General features: G+C 40.0%; 1 protein-coding gene across 1 annotated transcript in view; it reads right to left on the bottom strand.

Annotated features, from left to right (window-relative positions):
• The window catches only part of CLTCL1 (clathrin heavy chain like 1), a 314,203-nt gene that overhangs the window by 15,660 nt on the left and 277,113 nt on the right, over positions 1-21,430 (bottom strand). Inside the window, exon 28 of the mRNA XM_053701960.1 lies at positions 8,522-8,632. Within this exon, the coding sequence (XP_053557935.1) occupies positions 8,522-8,632 (111 nt within the window). The remainder of the gene's footprint in view (positions 1-8,521; positions 8,633-21,430) is intronic.

The following is a 21,430-nucleotide window of genomic DNA, read 5'->3' as shown; positions in this document are numbered from 1 at the left end:
CTGAGAATTAGATGTTGACGGAACAGCAACAGGTAATGTAACAGTACTAAAGGAAATTTTATCTGCATTAATAAGTTTGTCATGACATGCAATACAAACAACAGCTGGAGAAACAGATACCAAAAATTTATAGCAGATACACTTAGCTTGGTAGCTCCAGCACCGGGCAGCGATTTTCCTGAAGTATCTTCTGACTCAGTTGCAACGTGGAACATCTTGCAATATGTAATAGAAAAAACAACATATAAAGCAAAATTGATCAAATTCCTTAAATGACAGTTTCTGGAATGGGAAAAAAAATGCCAGTGAACAAGCTTCTAGCAACCAGAAGCAATAAATAATGAGACTTAAATAATGTGGAGACAAAAATGACGCCCATATTTTTTAGCGCCAAATAAGACGCCCACATTATTTGGCGCCTAAATGCTTTTGGCGTCAAAAATGATGCCACATCCGGAACGCCGACACTTTTGACGCAAAAAAAGTCAAAAAATGACGCAACTTTCGGCGACACGTATGACGCCGGAAACAGAAAAAAAATTTTGCGCCAAAAAAGTCCGCGCCAAGAATGACGCAATAAAATGAAGCATTTTCAGCCCCTGCGAGCCTAACAGCCCACAGGGAAAAAGTCAATTTTTTTAAGGTAAGAAAAAATGATTGATTCAAATTAGGGATGCACCGAAATTTCGGCAACCGAAATTTTCGGCCGAAAATGGGCCTATCCTATTTCAGCCGAAAGAGAGACAAGCTGGCCGAAAATTGCATGTTACATTTGTGCCACACTTACACTTGCTGGCCGCCGCTAACCGCATCCATCCACACCTAAATTTAGACCGGTGCAGCTAGAGGCTTTCTAGGCCATTAGGTTAGTAAACTACATTTCCCACAATGCCACTCACGCATGAACAGCACAGCCTCCTCCCTCCCTTCCTATCTAGAGCGGTATCTGAAGAATCTGCAGTGCGTGCACTTCCTGAAAGGCTCCGGTATTTTGTTGATTTAGTGCTGCTGAGTGCTGACCTTAGTGAGGAGGAAGAGTTGCTCCGGTTCAGGTTCAGCTCTGTTAGAGACAAGGAAGGTTTGATTTACAGCAGCCTAAAACGGAGCAACCCCCCCTCTATTTCCAGGCACTACAAAGCTGTAAATCAAACCTCCGTTGCCTTTAAGGGAGCTGAACTGCTGAAACGGAGCAACTCTTCCTCCACACTAACAGCAGGTTAACCCTCTTCCTCCTTACTAATATGGCAGGAGATGTTATTTAATACATATGAGCGGACCCTGATCTGCAAAACATTTTTCGATGTACATTGCAGGTCATGTGAATGAGTCATATTAGCAAGGCTGGCTTAATATAAGTGCGAGATCGATACACAAACATACTCATGTGACTGTAGAAATTATCAATGAAACTACAGATCCCCTGATGTCTTGTGGTGCGTGTTTGTAACTTGCAGACTAGCGTTAGCTTTTGAGACTATTTTGAGACAGCATGGCTGCAGGAGGAGAGAAGAAAACTGCTCTGGAGATGGTATGATAGATAGTCCCTGCTATTTATTCATTTGTGCTTGAGCGCAGACAGAGCATATTTATTCCCTGTCTGTGTTTATGTGTAGATACTGGTAGTGTTTAGTACTTTTAGCGAAGCACTTGTACCATCTTTACATTTATTCTCCACTCGTTTTTTTCTCTCACTGTAACTATTTAGGAGTGATTGGCAACTTTTAAATCCAATCCCTTTTTAGCAGCAGCAGTTAACCCTTAGGCAGCAAAAACAGCAATACTCTGTAGTCTTCAATTAAGTCTCACAGGCAGGATAATAACATACGTGGAACACCTTCCTGATTTAATTTTAGTCAGCTGATATGGGAACTGAAGTTAAAAGATATTACTAATGCTGCTTTTAAGGATCCACTATTTTTTATGTTTTGTTATAGAGCACAAGTATTTAGCAAATGTTAAACTATTAGAACTGTCATTTACATAAGTGCCTTAAACAGGGAGCTCTCATTCACATATGTGAATGACAACTCTCTGTATAAAGCACTTATGTTACTGTCTTCTCTCTATAAAACACTTCTGTAAATTACAGCTCTGTATAAGCCTCTTCTATGAATGACAGCTCTCTGTATAATGCACTGCTGCTTATTACAGCTCTCTCTTTTATATAGGGCACTCGTGACTGACAGCTCTCTGAATAATGCACTTCTATTACTAATAACATCTCTCTGTATAATGATCTTACATTACTAAAAGCTCTTTGTATAAGGCACATCTGTTACTGACACCACTTTGTTGTATGAGGGTCTTCTGTTACTGTCTGCTCCCTGTATAATGAACTTCTGTTACTGGATTCTCTCTATATAAGGTACTTATTGGCTGCTCTCTGTATAAGTCACTTCTGTGAATCACATCTCTCTGTATAAAGCACTAAGGTACCCTATTAATAGAGAGAGCTGTAATAAGCACCAGTGCATTATACAGAGAGCTGTCATTCACAGAAGAGGATTATACAGAGAGTTGTAATTTACACAAGTGTTTTATACAGAGAGAAGACAGTAACATAAGTGCTTTAAACAGAGAGCAGCCAGTATCAGAAGAGCCTTATACAAAGTGCTGTCAGTAACAGATGTGCCTTATACAGAGAGATGTCAGTAACAGCAGAGGTTTATATAGAGAGCTGTTACTAACATCTCTCTGTATAAGGCTCTTTTGTTACTAACAGGAGAGCTTTAAACAGAGAGCAGCCAGTATCAGAAGAGCCTTATACAAAGTGCTGTCAGTAACAGATGTGCCTTATACAGAGAGATGTCAGTAACAGAAGTCTTATACAGAGAGATGTCAGTAACAGAAGAGGTTTATACAGAGAGCTGTTAGTAACAAGAGCCTTATACAGAGAGATGTTGGTAACAGAAGAGGTTTATACAGAAAGGTGCTAGTAACAAGAGCCTTATAAAGAGAGATGTTTAGTAACAGGAGAGCTTTATACAGAGAGGTGCTAGCAACTGAAGAGCCTTATACAGAGAACTGTCAGTAAAAGATGAACTTCCAACAAACAAATATCAATAGCAAACTTAGAAGAGTCTTATACAGAGATTTGTTTAAAGGGATAGGTAACCCAAAATTTTTCTTTCATAATTTAGCTAGAGCATGTGTTTTTAAACAACTTTCTAATTTACTTCTATTAATTTTTTCTTAGTTCTCTTGGTATCTTTATTTTAAAAAGTTGGAATGTAAGCTTAGAAGCCAACCCATTTCTGGAGCACTATTTTAATATCAACAATTATTCTTCATTCAGTCCTAATTGGAAACAGATTTAACAGATTTTTATTTATATTGGTTTATTAAGTTTATTTTCTGTCTAATTTTGGTGAGTTACTTTCAATAAAAGTGTGGTTATTTATTTTAATGGCTTGTAGTTTTTAATTTTAGAGTAATTAAATTCATTAAAAAGTCTAATATTATTAATACAATTATAGAAAAAAAACCTATTTTAAAATCATTTGGGAAAAAGGTCATTTTCGGTTTCGGTTTTCGGCCAAGGGCATCCTGAATTTTCGGTTTCGGTTTCGGTCCAGAATTTTCATTTCGGTGCATCCCTAATTCAAATGCATTATCCCAAATATGAAACCGACTGTCTGAAAATAAGGAATGTTGAACATCCTGAGTCAAGGCAAATAAATGTTTGAATACATATATTTAGAACTTTATAAAAAAGTGCCTAACCATAGCTTAGAGTGTCACAGAAAATAAGCTTACTTACTTACCCCAGGACACTCATCTACATGTTGTAGAAAGCCAAACCAGTACTGAAACGAAAATCAGCAGAGGTAATGGTATATATATATATATATACAAGAGTATATCGTCGATCTGAAAAGGGAGGTAAGAGATGAATCTCTACGACCGATAACAGAGAACCTATGAAATAGACCCCGTAGGAGATCATTGCATTCAAATAGGCAATACTCTCCTCACATCCCTCTGACATTCACTGCACGCTGAGAGGAAAACCGGGCTCCAACCTGCTGCGGAGCGCATATCAACGTAGAATCTAGCACAAACTTACTTCACCACCTCCATAGGAGGCAAAGTTTGTAAAACTGATTTGTGGGTGTGGTGAGGGGTGTATTTATAGGCATTTTAAGGTTTGGGAAACTTTGCCCCTCCTGGTAGGAATGTATATCCCATACGTCACTAGCTCATGGACTCTTGCTAATTACATGAAAGAAACATACTTACCCAAAGACACCCATCCACATATAGCAACAGCCAAACCAGTACTGAAACAGTTATCAGTAGAGTTAATGGTATATGAGAGTATATCGTCGATCTGAAAAGGGGGGTAGGAGATGAATCTCTACGACCGATAACAGAGAACCGATGAAAAAGACCCCCGTTAGGAAAATCATTGCATTCAATAGGTGATACTCTCCATGTCCCTCTGACATTCGCTGTTCTCTGAGAGGAATCAGGCTTCAAAATGCTGAGAAGCGCATGTCAACGTAGAAATCTTAGCACAAACTTACTTCACCACCTCCATAGGAGGCAAAATTTGTAAAACTGAATTGTGGGTGTGGTGAGGGATGTATTTATAGGCATTTTGAGGTTTGGGAAACTTTGTCCCTCCTGGTGGGATTGTATATCCCATACATCACTAGCTCATGGACTCTTGCCAATTACATGAAAGAAAGTCAAGCACACAAAAGTGATAGCCAAGAAGGAATGTGCAAAAACAGGACCTGCCTGTCATACAACACAAACCCCCCCTATAGATTTCGGAACTCGGATAATAAAATACAAAACAATAAAATATAAACGCGAAGGGATAAGATCTCCATCCTTCTCCACTCGTCTAATAAAGATCGCTATCTGATTTAGAGGACTGAGATTTGACTGACGGATCAGTAATAGGAGCCTATAACATCGCCAAAACTTCTCTCGGAAGCAAGCACAGGCGTGCCATCCTAAATGTAAATGCTAAATCCTCTTCAGTCGGAGGAATCAAATTAGCAGACTCCGACCCTGGTGGTCCAACCGCTGAAGCCTCAGAGGGAACTGCATCCCCAGATGACTGATCGGATACAATCGTCAATTTACACAACGGTCCCTGGGCAGGAGTGCATGGATTAATCCTTCACTTGCACGTAGCAGGAAGAGGCAAAATAGCTAAGGCCGCAGAGATGGCCATGCGGAACTGCGCAGTAACCTCTGGAGGAAAAAAAAACCCCTTCAGGCGAAGGAGCAGCTGTACCCACGGAAACTGCATGTGTAGGAACAGAAGAAACTAGGGAACACACCTCAAGGGATGAGGAATCCTCAGAGGCGGACGGCTCAGAGGTCTCTAACATCTCAACATTGGTTGATGAGAACCGTGGCCGGACTTTTAGCCGACGGACACTTGGCCGAAGTACACTTGGCTGACGGACATTTGGCTGACGGACATTTGGCCGAAACACAAGTGGCTGTCAGATAACAGTCCGGCACGAGATAGATAGATTTGATAGATAGATTGATACATAGATTAGATAGATAGATCAATAGATGCAATACATACATTTGATAGATACGATAGATAGATAGATTTGATAGATAGATAGATAATTTCCCAGACAGAGAATTACAAAACGTGCGGCCTGGGACCCATGGTAAGGTTCCCAGAGGCAGTTGCGGCGCCCGAGGCTCTGATTAGAACAGAGCACTCTGGAACGTATCTGTCCTCGGCCGAAATCGGAACATTCTTTAGCTTTCTGTCTGTCAGCCAAATGTCCGTCGGCCAAATGTCCGACTGCCAAATGTCCTTCTGCCAAATGTCCTTCTACATTTTGTCAGAGCACCGATGAGAACACCCTGTTGCGGCATACGGAACATAATTGAGAGGGCTGGACTACCCGGACCTCCTCACAATATACACAGAATAGAAACAACAACTGGCACCTTATACCCCCAATGGACTGGGCACTCATCACCTATGACCCAGACAGAAATTTGCTTCTCTCCACAGACACTCGGTCAGGAATAGGAAATGGAAAAAACGTGACCACACCCGGTCACACGGTGCGTCATGCAGGACCGTCCCTAAGGAAAAGTGCGCCAGCTTAATAAAACTGCGCAGCTCTCAAAAATGAATAACAAAAAAAAAATAACCTGTATGTTCCGTATCAGCCTATGAGCCCAAACGTCTCCTACACATAAAGCAGCCGGAATCACATAACAAATAGGATTACAAACCCCACTGTTGAATAATCCCCCTAAGGAGACATCAACCCTTGATTCCATAAAGATAAAAGGAGTCCCACTGTGACCCTGTCTTCAATCGTTAACATATGTATAAAAAAATTAAACGATCTTACCGGAATCTATGCAGAGGAACAGAAAACACAGTCCTTCAAGTTTGACAGACTGTAGCATTGCTACTGACATGGACTTGAGTGAAGAAAAGCAGGCAGCGAAACTCGTCAACGCGGATTGCTTAGGAGCTGTTAATGAGTCTGGATGGTTTCGCAGAAAGACTCTCCCTGCATCTCCAGACTAACTTTCATCAAATCTCTCACTGAGAGGCTGACAAGACTACTTAAAACTCCAGTCCCATCTCTAAGGGTAGATACCCTTACTAAGGAACTATCTTCTGACACTTCTCTGCAAACCTCCTGTGACGAAAGGCAAAGAATGACTGGGGGATGAGGGAAGTGGGAGAGGTATTTAAGCCTTTGGCTGGGGTGTCTTTGCCTCCTCCTGGTGGCCAGGTTAAGTATTCCCCACAAGTAATGAACGCAGCTGTGGACTCTCCCTGTATTAAGAAGGAAATGGTGTTAGTGCTCTATGACTTCAGCAGCTATTTTAGAGACATATTGGGCAAGGAAATCCACTATTTGCAATGTATATTCTGTTTGTTGATATCAGGGGTAAGCCTTGTTTTATTAGTGGTAGAATATGATTTTTGGAGGTCGAATAGCAGCTCTACAACAGCCTGTAATACTTAATTGCTAGTCTGTAACCAGTATCCTAAGCTTTCTGTATAGAAAGGTTCACAGTGTCTTTTTCCGTCTTTTTCAAGAGCTTTTAAAATCAAGAAAGTATGCTAATAAAGTGCATATTTTCTTGATTTTAAAAGCTCTTGAAAAAGACGGTATTAACAGTTGAAATGCGTTGAGCACAATAAAACAACTTTTATATGTATTTTAAGTTGTACTTCTATTTTAATAAAGAAACTGGACACAAGATCTCTTGTCTTGCCAGTATATATTATTCATTCTTCACGTGTGGATATACTACGCGATTGTGAGCCTTTCTATACAGAAAGCTGAGGATACACCAACCTTTGGTGGTTTTGTGCAAGATTCTACCAAGTTAACCCCTGCTTTTGTTGTAGACCAGCGCCTCCAACCATACATACACATTTCTGCATCAGTTTGGGAGAAAACTGTGGGACGGCTGCGGTCACAGCTCCAGAGCGAAGGATTATCTTTTTTTATTAACCGCTACCATATTGTTATAAAACAAAAATTCTAGTCTGTACCAGACCTCTATAGTATGATGTTAAATATTCTATATTTTAAAGAGGAACCTACTTGAAAGTATATTAATTATTGCTCCTCCTGTATGCTTCATAACTAAGGTCATCCTCCAAAGCTTCCTATGTGGTGGTCCATCTTATACCTTGACATTCTCACGTACTAGTCCTTACTATTTGTATTACTGTTCAGGTGTAGGTATTTAGTACATATGGTTTCTAGCTGTTTATCCTTATGATTAAGATGTTATAGTTTACATGTGCCTCGTTACTTGGGTATTATTTCTATTTACAAGAGTGTCTTGTGGCCCTTTCACCTGTAACTTTTCTCTCTCTCCTATAACTAGAAGCATATGAGTAATGAAAGGTCCAAGAGTGGCCTAATCAATCAACTTTTTACAGGGATTCTTGTACTTTGTTCTTCATTTGTCGCTGTGAATGTTATTATTGTAATGAAAATTGCCTGTAACTATGATTTAAAACCTCAGTAGAAATAATAAAAGAAATACAAATTTGAAATTAGAATTAAAGGGACACTGAACCCAAATTTTTTCTTTCATGATTCGGATAGAGCATGTAGTTTTAAGCAACTTTCTAATTTACTTCTGTTATCAATTTTTCTTCGTTCTCTTGATATCTTTATTTGAAAAAGAAGGCATCTAAGCTAAGGAGCCAGCAAATTTGTGGTTCAGAACCATGGACAGCATTTGTTTATTGGTGCTGTCCAATCAGCAAGGACAACCCAGGTTGTTCACCAAAAATGGGCCGGCATCTAAACTTAAATTCTTGCTTTTCAAATAAACATACCAAGAGAATGAAGAAAATTTTATAATAGGAGTACATTAGAAAGTTGCTTAAAATTGCATGCTCTATCTGAATCACAAAAGAAAAAATTTGTGTACAGTGTCCCTTTAATGATATTCAGCGATTTGAAGAAACTATAAAACAGAGTAAAAATAAATGATCTGCAATACGCAAGAAAGTAATAAAATAAATTATTAACTAACTTACCTGATAATCCTCCTCCTCAGTCAGCAGATTGTTGAGGGCTTCATTCACAGACTTATTATTGTGGTTCTGTACAGACCGCAAATAGGGTTTAAACAATGGCAGTTGGTTCACCTGTGGAGAGATGCAAAGCATGATATATAAGTGTTCTCACCAGAACCTAAAAAAATTATTAAGCTAAAATGATCTAATATTAAATGTTTTACATTTTTGTTGCTTATATTATCATTAAATCAATTTATGTTAAATTATGCAATTAATGTGTGCTTTGAATAGCACAAGTAACATTTATAAATAACATAAAATGTTATAAATTTTGTAAAGAATTACATTTCCCCCTCCTGGCTAACTCATAATGCCACCCGGCTGGCAAGCTTTTCTGTGCAGAACACTGCATGTATCTAAGTGAAAATATATATATATATATATATATATATATATATATATATATATATATTTGTAGACAAAGTGCACTCCAAGCTTGTCAGTCAGATGCCTTGGGTGCACAAACAGTATGTATAGACAGGTTGAAGAAAGTGCACTCCACAGGACTTACTTGTTGATCCACTTTATTGTGAACGTTTTCGAGCCTGACAGGCTCGAAAACGTTCACAATAAAGTGGATCAACAAGTAAGTCCTGTGGAGTGCACTTTCTTCAATCTCTCTCTCTCTCTCTCTCTCTCTCTCTATATATATATATATATATATATATATATATATATATATATATATATATATATATCATTTTTTTTTTTTAAAATCCTTTATTTATACGAATAACATATCAAACACAACAAAATCTTTAAAGATTACAAAAGTCTCTTAGATTTATAAGTCCATTTGATCCTTTCATACAAAGCAATTTTTCAACTTAGGATACAGTATGTTTTGACATGTATTCATTTTTCTCTCTCTTTCATCGGGATGCAGCGAAGGCAAACGGAGCATTACAAACCCCCCCAAAAAAATTTAATGTAAGAATATACCTGATAAATTCATTTCTTTCATATTGGCAAGAGTCCATGAGCTAGTGACATATGGGATATACAGTCCTACAGTCCTATTTAGTAGAATATACTGTAAATCTCTGAGGTGGAGCCTGCCCTGCCTCCAAATAAGCCTTGAGAAACAAAAGCTTTAACGAGGATGCCAAAGAAATGGCAGAGGCTTTATAAGCTTCTCTGGAACCAGAAAAACAACAAATATACTAGAAGCCTTCTGAAATCATAGTAACCTCGATATAGAATTATAAAGCTCTTAACCACATCCAAAGGATGTAAAGAACTCTCAAATAATTCTATAGGATTAGGACACAAAGAATGAACAACAATTTCTCTACTAATGTTGTTCAAATTCACAACCTTAGGAAAAAAAAACAACTTATCTAGATGAAAATCAGATGAGACACACGAGAGCTGATAAATCAGAAACTCTTGTAGCAGAAGAGATAGTCAAAAAAAAAGGAAATTTATTCTTACCTGATAAATTTGAAATCTGTGAACTCATCGTATCGTAAAAGAAACATCCTTACTTGTGGGATATCGCCTCCTGGTCAGCAGGAGGAGGCAAAGAGCACCACAGCAGAGCTGTATATATAGCTCCTCCCTTCCCTCCCACTCCAGTCATTCGACCGAAGTTAGGAAGAGAAAAGAAAAGCCAAGGTGCAGAGGTGACTGAAGTTAAACAAAAATAAAGACTTGTCTTAGAAAAACAGGGTGGGCCGTGGACTCATCGTATCGTAAAAGAAACAAATTTATCAGGTAAGAATAAATTTCCTTTTCTTTTACAAGATACGATGAGTCCACGGATTTCATCCTTACTTGTGGGATACAATACCAAAGCTATAGTACACGAATGAAAGGGAGGGACAAGACAGGGAACCTAAACTGAAGGCAACACTGCTTGAAGAACTTTTCTCCCCAAAACAGCCTCAGACAAATCAAAAGTATCAAATTTGGAAAATTTGGAAAAAGTGTGAAGATACGACCAGGTTGCAGCTTTGCAAATCTGTTCAACAGAAGCATCATTTTTGAATGCCCATGAGGAAGCCACAGTCCTAGTGGAATGGGTTGTAATTCGTTCAGGAGGCTGCTGTCCAGCAGTCTCATATGCAAAGCGGATGATACTCTTCAGCCAAAAAGAAAAAGAGGAAGCCGTAGCTTTCTGACCCCTACATTTCCCCGAAAAATAAACAAACAAGGAAGACGATTGACGAAAATCCTTAGTCGCCTGTAAGTAGAACTTCAAGGCACGGACCATGTCCAAATTATGTAAGAGACGCTCCTTCTTAGAAGGATAAGGACACAAGGAACAACAATTTCCTGATTAATATTTTTATTTGAAACAACCTTAGGAAGAAACCCAGGTTTGGTACGTAACACCACCTTATCAGAATGAAAAATAAGATAAGGAGAATCACATTGCAACGCTGAAAGCTCAGAAACTCTGCGAGCAGAGGAAATAGCAACCAAAAATAAAACTTTCCAAGATAATAACTTAATATCTATGGAATGCATAGGTTCAAACGGAACCCCTTGAAGAACTAAATTCAAACTCCGAGGAGCAACTGGTATAAACACAGGCCTTATTCTAGTCAGAGCCTGACAAAAAGATTGAACATCTGGAACATCGGCCAGACGCTTGTGTAATAAAATAGACAAGGCAGAAATCTGTCCCTTTAAGGAACTTGCCGACAACCCATTCTCCAATCCTTCTTGGAGAAAAGACAAAATCCTGGGAATCCTAACCCTACTCCATGAGTAGCCCTTGGAATCGCACCAATAAAGATATTTACGCCATATCTTATGGTAAATTTTTCTAGTAACAGGCTTACGCGTCTGAATCAAGGTATCTATGAACGAATCAGAAAACCCTCGCTTGGATAAAATTAAGCGTTCAATCACCAAGCAGTTAGCTGCAGAGAAACTAGATTCGGATGGTGGAAGGGTCCCTTAATGAGAAGGTCCTTCCTCAATGGAAGCTTCCACGGTGGCTGAGATGACATGTCCACCAGATCGGCATACCAAGTCCTACGAGGCCACGCAGGAGCGATGAGGATCACCGAAGCCCTCTCCTGTTTGACTCGAGCAATCACCCGGGAAAGGAGAGCAAATGGAGGGAACACATAAGCTAGACTGAATGACCAAGGCACTGCCAGGGCATCTATCAGCTCGGCCTGGAGATACCTGGACCCGTATCTCGGAAGCTTGGCATTCTGATGAGACGCCATAAGATCCAACTCCGGCCTGCCCCATCTGTGATTCAGGTTGGCAAATACCTCCGGATGAAGTTCCCATTCTCCCGGATGAAATGTCTGTCTGCTCAAAAAATCCGCCTCCCAGTTTTCCACACCTGGGATATGGATCGCCGACAGATAACAAGAGTGAGCCTCCGCCCACTGAATTATCTTGGCAACTTCTGTCATCGCTAAGGAACTCTTTGTTCCACCCCAATGATTGATGTAAGCTACAGTCGTAATGTTGTCCGGCTGGAATCTGATGAACTTGGCCGCAGCCAACTGAGGGCAAGCCTGAAGTGCATTGAATATTGCTCTCAACTCTAGGATATTGATGGGAAGTAGAGACTCCGATCGAGTCCAAACACCCTGAGCCCTCAGGGAGTTCCAGACTGCTCCCCATCCTAACAGGCTGGCATCCGTTGTCACTATCACCCATGAGGGTCTGCGGAAGCATGTCCCCTGGGATAAATGATCCAGTGACAACCACCAGAGAAGAGAGTCCCTTGTTCTCTGGTCCAGATTTATTTGAGGAGACAAATTTGTATAGTCTCCATTCCACTGACTGAGCATGGTCAGTTGCAGAGGCCCGAGATGAAACCTAGCAAATGGAATGATGTCCATTGCCGCTACCATCAATCCAATTACCTCCATGCACTGAGCCACTGACGGCCGAGGATTCGTCTGAAAAGCCCGGCAAGTGTCCAGAATCTTTAATTTTCTGACCTCCATCAAAAAGATTTTCATGGATAGAGAGTCGATTAGAGTTCCCAAGAAAAGGACCCTTGTTTGTGGAAATAGCAAACTCTTTTCCAGATTCACTTTCCACCTATGAGTCCTCAGAAAGGATAGAACAATGTCGGTATGAGACTTTGCTAGCTGATAAGACGACACCTGGATCAGAATATCGTCCAGATAAGGCGCCACTGCAATGCCCCGCGGTCTTAGAATCGCCAGCAGAGACCCCAGAACCTTCTGGGTGCCGTGGCCAGACCAAAAGGAAGAGCCACGAACTGAAAATGTTTGTCCAGAAAGGCAAACCTCAGGAACTTGTGATGATCTCTGTGGATAGGAACATTAAGATATGCATCCTTCAGATCCACGGTAGTCATAAATTGACCCTCCTGGATCAATGGAAGAATGGTACGAATAGTTTCCATCTTGAAAGATGGAACTCTGAGAAACTTGTTTAGACTCTTGAGATCTAAGATAGGTCTGAAAGTTCCCTCTTTTTTGGGAACTACAAACAGATTTGAATAAAACCCCTGTCCCTGAAGTGGAACGGGACAAATTACTCCCATGAAGGATAGGTCTCTTACACATCTAACGCCCAGGGATCCGGAACATCTCTTATCCAAGCCTGGATGAAGAAAGACAGTCTGCCCCCTACTAGATCCGGTCCCGGATCGGGGACCAACCCTTCATGCTGACTTGAGAGCAGCAGGTTTCTTGGATTGTTAACCCTTGTTCCAAGACTGGTTTGATCTCCAGGTAGATTTGGCTTGCGAATAGATACCTTCCTGTTCAGAAGAAGAGGAAGGGGGGGTTCCCTTAAAGTTTTGAAAGGCACGAAAATTACTCTGTCGGCCCCTCTGTTTGGATTTTTTATCCTGAGGGAGGGAATGACCCTTACCTCCCGTGATGTCAAAAATAATCTCCTTCAGGTCAGGCCCAAACAGGGTCTTCCCCTTGTAAGGAATAGCCAAAAGCTTAGATTTAGATGTCACATCCGCAGACCAAGATTTCAACCATAAGGCTCTGTGCGCTAAGATGGAAAACCCTGAATTCTTAGCCGTCAATTTGGTAATCTGCAGAGAAGCATCCGTAACAAAGGAATTAGCCAATTTAAAAGCTTTAATTCTGTCCTGTATTTCTTCCAAAGAAATCTCAGTCTTAAGAGATTCTTCCAGGGCATCAAACCAATAAGCAGCTGCAGTCGTAACCGTGACAATGCAGGCTGCCGGTTGCCAAAGCAACCCCTGATGAACATAAAGTTTCTTAAGGAGACCCTCTAATTTCTTATCCATAGGGTCCTTGAAGGCACAACTATCCTCAATAGGGATAGTAGTTCTTTTAGCTAAGGTGGAAATAGCTCCTTCCACTTTAGGAACCGTCTGCCAAGAATCCCTGATAGCATCCGCTATAGGATACATTTTCCTGAAAAAGGGAGAAGGGGAGAACAGAATACCTGGTCTCTCCCATTCCTTAGCAATAATCTCTGAAGTTCTATTGGGAACTGGAAAAACATCCGAATAAGAAGGAACTTCTAGATATCTGTCCAACTTACTCAATTTTTCTGGAGGGACTACAATGGAATCACAGTCGTCCAGAGTCACCAAAACCTCCCTCAATAACAGACGGAGGTGTTCTAGCTTAAACCGGAAAGAAACCACTTCTGAATCTGTCGGTAGCAAGGCGCTTTCCGATTCAGAAAGTTCGCCTTCAGACAGGGACTCCAATTCTGAGCCCTGCGATGGTACATCTGATATCGCCATTAAAGCATCAGAAGCTGTATTGACCATGAGGGCGTCCTTCCTTCTGCGTTTGCCTTGCAATGCGGGAAAGGCAAATAACGCTTCTGAAAGATGACATAACTGCAGCTATGTCCTGTAGCGTAATCGCAGAAGAAGCTGCGGAAATACTGGACTGCGCCTGAGCAGGCGTTAAGGACTGACGCTTGGGGAGAAAGTTGTGGCATTCTCTAAACTAACACCTCACTTTACCTCTTCCTACACTTACACAGGCAAAGAGAATGAATGGAGTGGGAGGGAAGGGAGGAGCTATATATACAGCTCTTCTGTGGTGCTCTTTGCCTCCTCCTGCTGACCAGGAGGCGATATCCCACAAGGATGAAATCCGTGGACTCATCGTATCTTGTAAAAGAAACAACACGTTCCAAGAAAGTAGATAATCTTCAAAGAAAATTTAGGCTCAAAAGAAAAAGCCTGCAAAATTAACAGGCTTGATACCAACCAAAGCCTGAACAAAACAGTGAATATCAGGAAGTTTAAACTATCTTTCTAGGAAATAAAACAGAACAGATTTGTCCCTTCAAAAAATTTGCAAACTTATCCAAACCATCCTGAAAAAAACTGTAAAATCCTAGGAATTCTAAAAGAATGCCAAGAGTATTTATGAGAAGAACACCATAAAATATAGGTTTTCCAAAACTGATAATACATGCTCCTTTAAACAGACTTATAAGTATGCAACATAGTGATAATAACTCAGTCAGAGTCAGAGAAACCTCTATGACTAAACACTAATCAATTTCCATCCCATCAAATAATTTGAGATCCCAATGGAAAAATAGCCCCTAAAAAAAAAAAAAGAGGGCTGGCCAAAGAGAAAGCGGCCAAGGATGGCAACTGGACATCTGAACAAGTTCCACATACCAAACTTGTGAGGCCATGCTGATGCTATCAGAAACACATGAGACTATTCCAATATGATCTTCAAAATCACCCTTGGAAGAAAAAAACAGAGGCGGAAAGATGTAGACAGGTTGCAAAACCAAGACACTGCTAATGCATCCACCATTTCTGCCTGAGGATCCCTGGACCTAAAAAAGGTACCTGGGAAATTGAGAAAACACATCTGTAAAGATATACAACTCTCCCGAATGTAAAGACTGACGGCTGAGATAATCCACCTCCCAAATGTCTAAATCGGATATAAAAATTGTAGAAATGAGACAGGAGATTAATTCCATCTAAGAACGTATTCAAGATACTTCTTAATTGCTAAGGAACTGTGAGTCCCTATTTGATGATCGACATATGCCACAGTTGTGATATTGTCTGTCTGAAAGCAAAATGAAAAGTTCTCTCCTAAAAGAGGACAAGCCTGAAAGAGCTCTGAAAATAGCACGGAGTTCTAAAATATCGATTGGAAACCTTGCCTCTTGAAGTTTCCAAACCCCTTGTGTTGTCAGAGACCTCAGATAGCTTCCCAAACTGTAAGACTTGCATCCATTAAGAATACAGTCCAGGAAGGACGAACAAAAGGAGGCCCTCTGAATAAAGCAATGATAGTCTAATCACCAAAACAGAGAGTTGAGTGTTAGGATTTAAGAATATCAACTAAGATATCTGAAAACAATCCCTGCACCATTGATTCATTTTACAGGTCTCAGATTAAAAAAAAGAGCAAAGAGAGCCACGCCAGATGCTGCAGTTATGAGACCTAAAACTTCCATGCACATAGCCACTGAAAGGAATGTTCTAGACTGCAGGTTAAATAGGCTAACGTCAATTACAATTGACTTTCGTCCGATAAAGACCAAGACATAAACACAGAATCCATCTAGAAACCCAAAAAGAGGTGACCCTTGTCTGAGGAATCACAAAACTCTTAGGTAAATTAAATCATCTAACCATGTCTTGAAGAAACAAAACTAGTTGATTCATGAGAGATTCCAATAAAAGAAAAGATTCAGCTAATACCAAGATACCATCCAAATAAGGAAACATCAAAATACCTTACCATCTTATTACAGAAAGAAGTGCACCCAGAACCTTTGAAAAGATACATAAAGCTGTCGCTAGACCAAATAGTAAAGAGACAAATTGGTAAAGCTTATCTAAAAAACATAATTTATGTAAGAACTTACCTGATAAATTCATTTCTTTCATATTAACAAGAGTCCATGAGCTAGTGACGTATGGGATATACATTCCTACCAGGAGGGGCAAAGTTTCCCAAACCTTAAAATGCCTATAAATACACCCCTCACCACACCCACAAATCAGTTTAACGAATAGCCAAGAAGTGGGGTGATAAGAAAAAAAGTGCGAAGCATATAAAATAAGGAATTGGAATAATTGTGCTTTATACAAAAAAATCATAACCACCACAAAAAAGGGTGGGCCTCATGGACTCTTGTTAATATGAAAGAAATGAATTTATCAGGTAAGTTCTTACATAAATTATGTTTTCTTTCATGTAATTAACAAGAGTCCATGAGCTAGTGACGTATGGGATAATGACTACCCAAGATGTGGATCTTTCCACACAAGAGTCACTAGAGAGGGAGGGATAAAATAAAGACAGCCAATTCCTGCTGAAAATAATCCACACCCAAAATAAAGTTTAACAAAAAACATAAGCAGAAGATTCAAACTGAAACCGCTGCCTGAAGAACTTTTCTACCAAAAACTGCTTCAGAAGAAGAAAATACATCAAAATGGTAGAATTTAGTAAAAGTATGCAAAGAGGACCAAGTTGCTGCTTTGCAGATCTGGTCAACCGAAGCTTCATTCCTAAACGCCCAGGAAGTAGAAACTGACCTAGTAGAATGAGCTGTAATTCTTTGAGGCGGAATTTTACCCGACTCAACATAGGCAAGATGAATTAAAGATTTCAACCAAGATGCCAAAGAAATGGCAGAAGCTTTCTGGCCTTTCCTAGAACCGGAAAAGATAACAAATAGACTAGAAGTCTTACGGAAAGATTTCGTAGCTTCAACATAATATTTCAAAGCTCTAACAACATCCAAAGAATGCAATGATTTCTCCTTAGAATTCTTAGGATTAGGACATAATGAAGGAACCACAATTTCTCTACTAATGTTGTTGGAATTCACAACTTTAGGTAAAAATTCAAAAGAAGTTCGCAACACCGCCTTATCCTGATGAAAAATCAGAAAAGGAGACTCACACGAAAGAGCAGATAATTCAGAAACTCTTCTAGCAGAAGAGATGGCCAAAAGGAACAAAACTTTCCAAGAAAGTAATTTAATGTCCAATGAATGCATAGGTTCAAACGGAGGAGCTTGAAGAGCTCCCAAAACCAAATTCAAACTCCATGGAGGAGAAATTGACTTAATGACAGGTTTTATACGAACCAAAGCTTGTACAAAACAATGAATATCAGGAAGAATAGCAATCTTTCTGTGAAAAAGAACAGAAAGAGCGGAGATTTGTCCTTTCAAAGAACTCGCGGACAAACCCTTATCTAAACCATCCTGAAGAAACTGTAAAATTCTCGGTATTCTAAAAGAATGCCAAGAAAAATGATGAGAAAGACACCAAGAAATATAAGTCTTCCAGACTCTATAATATATCTCTCGAGATACAGATTTACGAGCCTGTAACATAGTATTAATCACGGAGTCAGAGAAACCTCTATGACCAAGAATCAAGCGTTCAATCTCCATACCTTTAAATTTAAGGATTTCAGATCCGGATGGAAAAAAGGACCTTGAGACAGAAGGTCTGGTCTTAACGGAAGAGTCCATGGTTGGCAAGATGCCATCCGGACAAGATCCGCATACCAAAACCTGTGAGGCCATGCCGGAGCTATTAGCAGAACAAACGAGCATTCCCTCAGAATCTTGGAGATTACTCTTGGAAGAAGAACTAGAGGCGGAAAGATATAGGCAGGATGATACTTCCAAGGAAGTGATAATGCATCCACTGCCTCCGCCTGAGGATCCCGGGATCTGGACAGATACCTGGGAAGTTTCTTGTTGAGATGAGAGGCCATCAGATCTATCTCTGGGAACCCCCACATTTGAACAATCTGAAGAAATACCTCTGGGTGAAGAGACCATTCGCCCGGATGCAACGTTTGGCGACTGAGATAATCCGCTTCCCAATTGTCTACACCTGGGATATGAACCGCAGAGATTAGACAGGAGCTGGATTCCGCCCAAACCAAAATTCGAGATACTTCTTTCATAGCCAGAGGACTGTGAGTCCCTCCTTGATGATTGATGTATGCCACAGTTGTGACATTGTCTGTCTGAAAACAAATGAACGATTCTCTCTTCAGAAGAGGCCAAAACTGAAGAGCTCTGAAAACTGCACGGAGTTCCAAGATATTGATCGGTAATCTCACCTCCTGAGATTCCCAAACTCCTTGTGCCGTCAGAGATCCCCACACAGCTCCCCAACCTGTGAGACTTGCATCTGTTGAAATTACAGTCCAGGTCGGAAGAACAAAAGAAGCCCCCTGAATTAAACGATGGTGATCTCTCCACCACGTTAGAGAGTGCCGAACAATCGGTTTTAAAGATATTAATTGATATATCTTCGTGTAATCCCTGCACCATTGGTTCAGCATACAGAGCTGAAGAGGTCGCATGTGAAAACGAGCAAAGGGGATCGCGTCCGATGCAGCAGTCATAAGACCTAGAATTTCCATGCATAAGGCTACCGAAGGGAATGATTGAGACTGAAGGTTTCGACAGGCTGTAATCAATTTTAGACGTCTCTTGTCTGTTAAAGACAAAGTCATGGACACTGAATCTATCTGGAAACCCAGAAAGGTTACCCTTGTTTGAGGAATCAAAGAACTTTTTGGTAAATTGATCCTCCAACCATGATCTTGAAGAAACAACACAAGTCGATTCGTATGAGATTCTGCTAAATGTAAAGACGGAGCAAGTACCAAGATATCGTCCAAATAAGGAAATACCACAATACCCTGTTCTCTGATTACAGACAGAAGGGCACCGAGAATCTTTGTGAAAATTCTTGGAGCTGTAGCAAGGCCAAACGGTAGAGCCACAAATTGGTAATGCTTGTCTAGAAAAGAGAATCTCAGGAACTGATAATGATCTGGATGAATCGGAATATGCAGATATGCATCCTGTAAATCTATTGTGGACATATAATTCCCTTGCTGAACAAAAGGCAATATAGTCCTTACAGTTACCATCTTGAACGTTAGTATCCTTACATAACGATTCAATAATTTTAGATCCAGAACTGGTCTGAAGGAATTCTCCTTCTTTGGTACAATGAAGAGATTTGAATAAAACCCCATCCCCTGTTCCGGAACTGGAACTGGCATAATTACTCCAGCCAACTCTAGATCTGAAACACAATTCAGAAATGCTTGAGCTTTCACTGGATTTACTGGGACATGGGAAAGAAAAAATCTCTTTGCAGGAGGTCTCATCTTGAAACCAATTCTGTACCCTTCTGAAACAATGTTCTGAATCCAAAGATTGTGAACAGAATTGATCCAGATTTCTTTGAAAAAACGTAACCTGCCCCCTACCAGCTGAACTGGAATGAGGGCCGTACCTTCATGTGAACTTAGAAGCAGGCTTTGCCTTTCTAGCAGGCTTGGATTTATTCCAGACTGGAGATGGTTTCCAAACTGAAACTGCTCCTGAGGACGAAGGATCAGGCTTTTGTTCTTTGTTGAAACGAAAGGAACGAAAACGATTGTTAGCCCTGTTTTTACCTTTAGACTTTTTATCCTGTGGTAAAAAAGTTCCTTTCCCACCAGTAACAGTTGAAATAATAGAATCCAACTGAGAACCAAATAATTTGTTTCCCTGGAAAGAAATGGAAAGTAGAGTTGATTTAGAAGCCATATCAGCATTCCAAGTCTTAAGCCATAAAGCTCTTCTGGCTAAGATAGCCAGAGACATAAATCTAACATCAACTCTAATAATATCAAAAATGGCATCACAGATGAAATTATTAGCATGCTGGAGAAGAATAATAATATCATGAGAATCACGATTTGTTACTTGTTGCGCTAGAGTTTCCAACCAAAAAGTTGAAGCTGCAGCAACATCAGCCAATGATATAGCAGGTCTAAGAAGATTACCTGAACATAGATAAGCTTTTCTTAGAAAAGATTCAATTTTTCTATCTAAAGGATCCTTAAACGAGGTACCATCTGATGTAGGAATGGTAGTACGTTTAGCAAGGGTAGAAATAGCCCCATCAACTTTAGGGATTTTGTCCCAAAATTCTAACCTGTCAGGCGGAACAGGATATAATTGGTTAAAACGTTTAGAAGGAGTAAATGAATTACCCAATCTATCCCATTCCTTAGCAATTACTGCAGAAATAGCATTAGGAACAGGAAAGACTTCTGGAATAACCGCAGGAGCTTTAAAAACCTTATCCAAACGTATAGAATTAGTATCAAGAGGACTAGAATCCTCTATTTCTAAAGCAATTAGTACTTCTTTAAGTAAAGAGCGAATAAATTCCATCTTAAATAAATATGAAGATTTATCAGCATCAATCTCTGAGACAGAATCCTCTGAACCAGAAGAGTCCAAAGAATCAGAATGATGGTGTACATTTAAAAATTCATCTGTAGAGAGAGAAGATTTAAAAGACTTTTTACGTTTACTAGAAGGAGAAAAAACAGACAAAGCCTTCTTTATGGATTCAGAAACAAAATCTCTTATGTTATCAGGAACATTCTGCACCTTAGATGTTGAGGGAACTGCAACAGGCAATGGTACATCACTAAAGGAAATATTATCTGCATTAACAAGTTTGTCATGACATTTAATACAAACAACAGCTGGAGGAATAGCTACCAAAAGTTTACAGCAGATACACTTAGCTTTGGTAGATCCAGCAGGCAGAGGTTTTCCTGTAGTATCTTCTGGCTCAGATGCAACGTGAGACATCTTGCAATATGTAAGAGAAAAAACAACATATAAAGCAAAATAGATCAAATTCCTTATAAGACAGTTTCAGGAATGGGAAAAAAATGCCAAACATCAAGCTTCTAGCAACCAGAAGCAAATGAAAAATGAGACTGAAATAATGTGGAGACAAAAGCGACGCCCATATTTTTTGGCGCCAAATAAGACGCCCACATTATTTGGCGCCTAAATGCTTTTGGCGCCAAAAATGACGCCACATCCGGAACGCCAACATTTTTGGCGCAAAATAACGTCAAAAATGACGCA

Source organism: Bombina bombina, chromosome 2 (assembly GCF_027579735.1).
Source record: "Bombina bombina isolate aBomBom1 chromosome 2, aBomBom1.pri, whole genome shotgun sequence".
NCBI classification, from domain to species: Eukaryota; Metazoa; Chordata; class Amphibia; order Anura; family Bombinatoridae; genus Bombina; species Bombina bombina.
The sequence above is the reverse complement of the archived record's forward strand: the minus strand, read 5'-3'. Positions and strand labels throughout refer to the sequence as shown.